The sequence below is a fragment of the Staurois parvus genome, unplaced genomic scaffold, assembly GCF_062004578.1.
Source record: "Staurois parvus isolate SC_StPar_1 unplaced genomic scaffold, SC_StPar_1.0 ptg000202l, whole genome shotgun sequence".
NCBI classification, from domain to species: domain Eukaryota; kingdom Metazoa; phylum Chordata; class Amphibia; order Anura; family Ranidae; genus Staurois; species Staurois parvus.
Window position 1 is genome coordinate 3,662,904 of NW_028317998.1, and position 7,172 is coordinate 3,670,075.

General features: G+C 46.3%; 1 protein-coding gene across 3 annotated transcripts in view; it reads right to left on the reverse strand.

Annotated features, from left to right (window-relative positions):
- LOC149461452 (phosphatidylinositol-binding clathrin assembly protein-like) overlaps positions 1-6,945 on the reverse strand; it is an 88,897-nt gene extending 81,952 nt beyond the window's left edge. For 2 of the 3 annotated variants that reach the window (XM_089678293.1, XM_089678294.1), the window contains exon 1: positions 6,301-6,945. In XM_089678293.1, the coding sequence (XP_089534419.1) occupies positions 6,301-6,430 (130 nt within the window). In that variant the 5' untranslated portion in view covers positions 6,431-6,945. The remainder of the gene's footprint in view (positions 1-6,300) is intronic. The other variant, XM_089678292.1, reaches the window with a different exon arrangement.
- Positions 6,946-7,172: the final 227 nt, after the last annotated feature.

Below are 7,172 nucleotides of genomic sequence, written 5' to 3' on the forward strand. Positions count from 1 at the left end.
TTATTAAATATATCTCAAATAGAAAACTCTTTAGATAGATTTTTACTCCAAAAGCATTTTACTCAAATAAATTTGATAAAAATAAAAAAAATCCAATTTAAATACAAAAACAAAATTGTGATTTTTTTTTTTTAATCGATTTTTATCCACCTTGCTCAGTAGCATCTTTATACAGCTGCATATATTTGCCCTAGGAAAATCAGGAAGTCTGCCTTTGGGATCATCATATACAGCCAAAAAAACCAAGGTGTCCGCTGCCCAACAAGACTTAGCAGCACCTACAGTGGGTATAGAAAAGCATCATCCCCCTTTAAAGTAATTAATTTTGTTGCTTTGCAGCCTGAAATGAAGACAGACACAGTTTTTGTTTTATCCAGCTGTATTTACTGCAACGTATAACATTCCAAGTGAAAGACATAACACCAACATGTCAGAAAAAAAAAAAATCATCCAAAACAGAATCACCGAGTTGGAAAAAGGATCACCCCTTGTGTCAGTATTTTGTTGAACCACCTTTTAATTTAATTAGAGCCATTAGCCTGATTTGTCTGTACTAATTTTGCACATCTAGACTCTGCAATGTTTGCCCGCTCTTCTTTGCAGAACTGCTCAAGTTCAAGTGGCCTCGGAATCTTGAAGGTGCGTTTTGGCAAAGTTCAGTTGTGACTGCATGTGGCATTTCTTGAGGAGTGGCTTTTTTTTCTTGCAACTCTCCCACACAACCCAAACTTTTGGAGAATTTGTGATATTGTTGTCACGTGCACACAATTACCACTCCTTGTCATAACTTCCTGCAACTGCTTCAGAGTTACTATAGGCCTCTTGGTAGCCTCTCTAACCAGTTTCCTCCTGGCTCTTTCACCCAGTTTGCTTCAGGGACTGAAATGCTTCAGGAAAACTCTTTTCATGCTGAGCTAACCAAATGGACCACAGCTGATCACAGTTGAAAGTCAAATGGCTTTGTGTTCAATTGAGAAGGTTATTAGCTACATATGACTAAGTTTACAAGTCATTTTAGGAGGTGTGGGGGGGTCCTTTTTCCAACTCAGTGATTCAGTATTTGAATTTTATCTTTTTTGACATGTTGGTGTTATATCTTTTACTTGGATGTTGTAAGTTGCACTGAGTAAATATAGCTGGATAAAACAAAAATTGTGTCTTCATTTCAGAGTGCAAAAAAACAAAATGTATTTTAAAAAGGGGGTGATTCTTTTCGATACTCACTGTAGATTTAAACCAAGCAAATATAATAGGGAGCAGCTAGACATGTATGCAGGATCCAACTGTCTTCAGGTATTCACACCAGCTTTCAGGACCTTGGAAATAAACAGCCGACAGGAGCAGGCTGACAACCCCCCCCCTCTTAATGTCACCTTATCAGGGAAAAAAAACAAACAACCAACCAGAGGAGGATTTCAAACCTTTTTATCACTTCTTCTCCCAACCAATCCTCAACCAGCAAGGGTCCAAAGACATTTTCCAACCCAACAAAAGACATCCATAAAGGGAGACTATCATTTAATATCTATGAGCAGACAATTCATTTACACAATTTACATTCCCCAGCCAGTGCCTCATGTGATAAAGGATAACGGGAAATAGGATATAAAGGGAGAGGTCACGAAACCTTCCAAACATTGCTCTTCCACACCTGCTCCATCTATATGTTGACTGTTACACATACAGTATCTGACCCTAATGCCTAGAACACACAATGAGAATATCAGACAAATGATCGTCAGTTTTTTTTTTTTCTATTTGCATGCTGTCTCCATATTGAGCAGGAAGAGGTTACTCAACTTATGAAAATTCCCTTATGGCTGAATCGAATTTTGGAAGTGATGTCATGTATTGTATTTTAGGAAGACTACTGTAATGATTAAATGAAAATCAGATAGACAATCTATTATCTTACAAGAACATTTTTCACACGTCCCTTCGGTTATTGTCACTGTTGTGATTGGCTCTCGAAAGCTGTATACTAATCAGATTATCATACGATCGCTCCGTGTACAAACTTTTCATAGAATTTTCTTCTTGTGGGTATGGGTTTCATGGCTTTCATTTGGTAGAAACTGGAGTGGCCTATATCCTACTATCTTGCATATGATGCTGATGTTATGCACCCAAAAAGTGAGAAGCCCACTCAGCAATCTTCAACGGCACACGACCATTGCAAAGCAAAGCAGTACTGTGAAAGCTTCGATGTCTACAAACTTTGACAGTGACCACACATTGGGGTTGACTATAAGCAAATAGGCTGTGCACTTGGAAGTGCACAGAAAGTGCAGTTGCTCTAGATTTGAGGAGAACATGCAAGGAAAATAAAAAGCAGAATTTTTGTTTGCACACGATTGGATGAAAGAAATCAGCAGAGCTTCGCCTCATTTCAGAGCTTCCCCTCAGATATAAAGCAACTGCACTTGCAGTGCACAGACTATTTGTCTTTAGTAAATCAGCCCCACAGTGTCCCTGGCCTAAGAGCTGGTCACACAAGTATAGATTTCTTTCAATTTCCTCCTTTCACTCTAAGGCCCCTTTCACATGGAGCGGACTCCGTTTTGATCAGAAAAGGATCTGTCCGCAGGGCAGAGCGGGTGGATGACAGGTCCGTGTTCGTTCAGTGGACATGGACAGAGCCTGCTCTACTCTATAGATGGCTGGGTATAAATGGACTCCACTGTTCATGTACACCCAACTGCCCTCCGATCTGATCCAGAGGGGGGCAGATCTCTTCCATTATTTTTTCTTTAGCAGACCGGAATGGATGTAGGTGGGAGTAAACAGACACAAGTCCATTTACACCTGCCGATCCATAGGGGTGAATGGACCATCCAATCAGGTCTGCCTGAAAAACTGAGAGACCTGATCGGACCCTTCTACTGAAAGGGGCCTTACAGCACAGATAAATGAATCCCTCTGCTGGGCATATTGTATTCTAACAGCCAGCACAATGGCCTGTCAGAATACCCAGAAATTCCTGCATCTAACTGGATGCAAGCTGTTTGGCTATCAATTTACCAAGGGCCAGGAAGAGAAGTTCTATAGGTGGAGTAGAATTCTTCAGATGTGAAAACACATGCCTGGAGTGCTATTTACAGGTGTTCCCACTGAATTCTAGAAGGCTGCATTCACACGTGAGCGTTTTGTAGCTTGAAGCTCAAAGCTCCAGAAAAGCTCAAACTTAAATGATCAATTGTTCTCTATGGTGCCTGTTTACACGTGATCTGTGATCAGGCAACATACAGAACAACACACCTTTTAAGTTTGAGCTTTTTTGGAGCTTGGAGCTTCACGCTACAAAATGCTTAAGTGTGGATGCAGCCTAAGATCAAAAAGCCTAAATATACAAAAAAAAAAAAAAAAAGCCCATGTACTTTTTGATCATAGGACTTAGAGCAAAGGGGGCACCAAGTGCACCAAGGACACTTTCCTCACCAAAGGACCTTGCTACTAACATTTGGTGAGAAGCCCATCTTACCATCTGCCCCCTGGATCCTGTCCCCTCTCAACTACTACAGTCACTCTCTTCTTCCATCCTATGCTCTCTCACTCACATCTTCAATCTCACCCTCTATAGCATGTACAGATCACTCCCATACTTACAAAGCCCTCGCTGGACCCCACCAACCTGAATGACTTAAGACCCATCTCCCTGTTCCCGTTTACCTCTAAACTCTTAGAACACGTAATCTACTATCGCCTGAGCTCCTACCTCACCGACCACAACCTTCTTGACCCTTTAGGCTAGGTTCACATCTGTGCCGCTGCAGATCCGCATGAAAATCCATGCACCCGCACAGAGAAATGTGGACCCGCAGGCAGGTGCCATTAGATCTAATGGCACGCCGCCCGCACTGGAAAATGCAACTGTACTGGGAACGGAGGTTCCCATGCGGGCTGCGTTTTCGGAAGAAGTGCAGGGACTTCTTCTCTGCATGTCATGGAGCATGGGAGTCCATTCAAATGAACGGGCTCTCGTGCAACCGCGCAAAATGCGGCCCGCACAGCCGCATATATGTGAACCGGGGCTTACAGTCTGGCTTTCGCTCACTCCACTCCACTGAAACTGCCCTACTAAAACTCACTAATGATTTCCTAACTGCTAAAACCAATGGCCACTACTCCATATTCTTACTACTTGACCTCTCTGCGGCTTCTGATACTATTGACCATCCCCTCCTCTTCAAAAAAACTCCACTCTTGGCCTCCGAGACTCTGCTCTCTCCTGGTTCTCCTCCTACCTATCGCAGCGCTCCTTCAGCGTTACCTATAACGTTGCCGCCTCCTCCTCTTCACTCCCTCTTTCTGTAGGGGTCCCTCAAGGTTCTGTCCTTGGACCCCTTCTCTTCTCCATCTACACCTCCTCCCTTGGTCACTTGATAAACTCCCACGGCTTTAAGTACCATCTCTATGCTGATGACACACAAATCTATCTTTCTACCCTTCACCTCACCCCTTCAGTCTCCTCTCACATTACTAACCTACTAAGTGACATATCAGCATGGATGTCACTCCACTTCCTCAAACTCAATCTTTCCAAAACTGAGCTCTTAGTATTCCCTCCAGCACGTGCCCCCTCTCCTGACTTCTCCATCACGATCATTAACACAACCATCATTCCCTCCCCTCATGGCAGGGTACTAGGTGTAATCCTAGACTCCCATCTGTCCTTTCAGCCCCAAATCCAATCACTGTCCAAATCTTGTAGACTTCACCTCCGCAACATCTCCAAGATTCGCCTGTTCCTAACCTCGGAAACCACTAAGCAACTTATTCACTCCCTTGTTATATCTCACCTTGACTATTGTAACTCCCTCCTCATTGGCCTACCTCATCGCAGGCTATCCCCTCTTCAGTCTATCATGAATGCTGCTGCCAGACTCATCCACCTTACTAACCGTTCTGTAACAGCCACCCCTCTCTGCCAATCCCTCCACTGACTTCCCATTGCCCAACGGATAAAATTCAAAACACTAATAATAACGTATAAAGCCGTTTATAACTCTGCCCCAAATTACATCACCGATCTGGTCTCTAAATATCACCCTAACCGTACTCTCCGCTCCTCCTGCTCTCTTGTCTCCTCCTCCCATTCTCCTCTCCAGGACTTCTCCAGAGCCTCTCCCATCCTCTGAAATTCTCTACCCCAATCTATCAGACTATCGCCTACTCTGCCCATTTTTAGGTGATCTCTAAAAACCTATCTCTTCAGGGAAGCTTATCTTGCCCTCAGCTAATAATGGAACCTACTATTCCTTCTACCAGTCCATCCCCCACAGTTACTACCTTTTGTACCACCAGCCCCTCCCTCTTAGATTGTAAGCTCCGAGGAGCAGGGCCCTCCTAACCCTCTTGTATTGAACTGTATCGTCTCCCTTTATAATGGGAAACACTGGGAAAACTGTTGGCGTTATATAAATCCTGTATAATAATAATAAAGGTGTACAGGCACAATTCAAAGACGTGTGAGTAAGAGCTAAATGGGGGCTAATGGGGAGAGCAGCTGGAATTTAGCTCACAAAAGCTGAGCTCTGGTACACCCGTTACTGCGCTGTACAGCAGCAGTGTGATCACGCAGCGGTGTGTGCTGTACAGAAGCAGTATGTACAGATGGCAGTATGCACTGTACGGCAGGCAGTGTGATCACACTGCCGTGTGCACTGTACGGCAGCAGTATGTACAGATGGCAGTATGCACTGTACGGCAGGCCCTGCGGTCACACAGCGGCATGTGCTGTACGGCAGCAGTATGATCACACAGCAGAGAGCACTATATGGCAGCAGTATGTACAGATGGTGGTATGCACTGTAAAGCAGCAGTATGTTCATACAGTGCACTGTACGGCAGGCAGTGTGATCACACAGCGGTGTGTACTGTACGGAAGGCAGTGTGATCACACAGCAGTATGCACTGTAAAGCAGCAGTATGATCACACAGAGGTGTGCACTGTGCGGCAGGCTGTGTGATCACACAGAGGTGTGCACTGTGCGGCAGGCAGTGTGATCACACAGCGGTGTGCAGTGTGCGGCAGGCAGTGTGATCACACAGCGGTATGCACTGTGCGGCAGGCAGTGTGATCACACAGCGGTATGCACTGTGCGGCAGGCAGTGTGATCACACAGCGGTGTGCACTGTGCGGCAGGCAGTGTGATCACACAGCGGTATGCACTGTGCGGCAGGCAGCGTGATCACACAGCGGTATGCACTGTGCCCTGAGGGTCTCCTCCAGGCTGTGTATTGGGTCTGTCCCTACAGAAGACACTCTATAGAGGTGTAGGGGGGAGGGGTGACACTCACAGTCCAGGTGCTTCTTCTTGGGCCCCATCACTTCATGGGTGGTCGCCTTACACACAGCCTTGGCCAGAGCCGATCCAGTGACACTGTGCTGGGCCGCCGTGATCCGGTCGGTGATGGACTGTCCGGACATCTTCCTCCGACGGGCCTACACACACTCAGGAACGGGCTGTCACTGGAGTCACGTCTGCCGCCTTCGCCTTCCCTCAGCCTGTTCCGGGTCTCCGTGTTCCCGGGAGGAGCCTTGTGATGTGACCCAGCCAGGGAGAAGAGTCACCTCGTCCTTTCCCCGGCTCCCCTCCTCTCTCTTCCTCCCCTTCTTCCTCCTTTCCGGCTACTCTCCCCTCTTCTCCCTTTACCTCACACTTCACTTCGAAGACAAAATGGCGGCGCCGTGTCATGTGACCGCGGTCCGCAGAGCGCCGGCTGTTGTTAAGGTGACAGTGCCGCTCGGTGCCAGGGACCGGGATGGGGAGAGGAGTGGCGGCGGGTGCCAGCCGGGGGAGGAATGACGTTTCCTGTATTACACAAGACTCATTAATGGAGGAACAGGCATCCCAGGCTGTGGAGAACACTTCTACATCTTGGTTGTTGGTAGAACACTCAGTCATGTATTGGGATCTACTTGTCCTGAATGTGGGGGGGATTGTCCTTCAACTGGAACCAGCCCTCTGTCCTTCTGTCACAGTTCATTTAAAGGGACAGTCCCTCCTATAGAACCCCATCCCTCAGCTCCTCCTACATTCTCAGCCCTCCCACTTTGTAGTGTGGTAGTTATATACAGTATATTGCCAAAAGTATTGGGACACCCCTCCAGATCATGTGATTCAGGTGTTCAAATCACCTCCATGGCCACAGGTGTATAAAATCAAGCA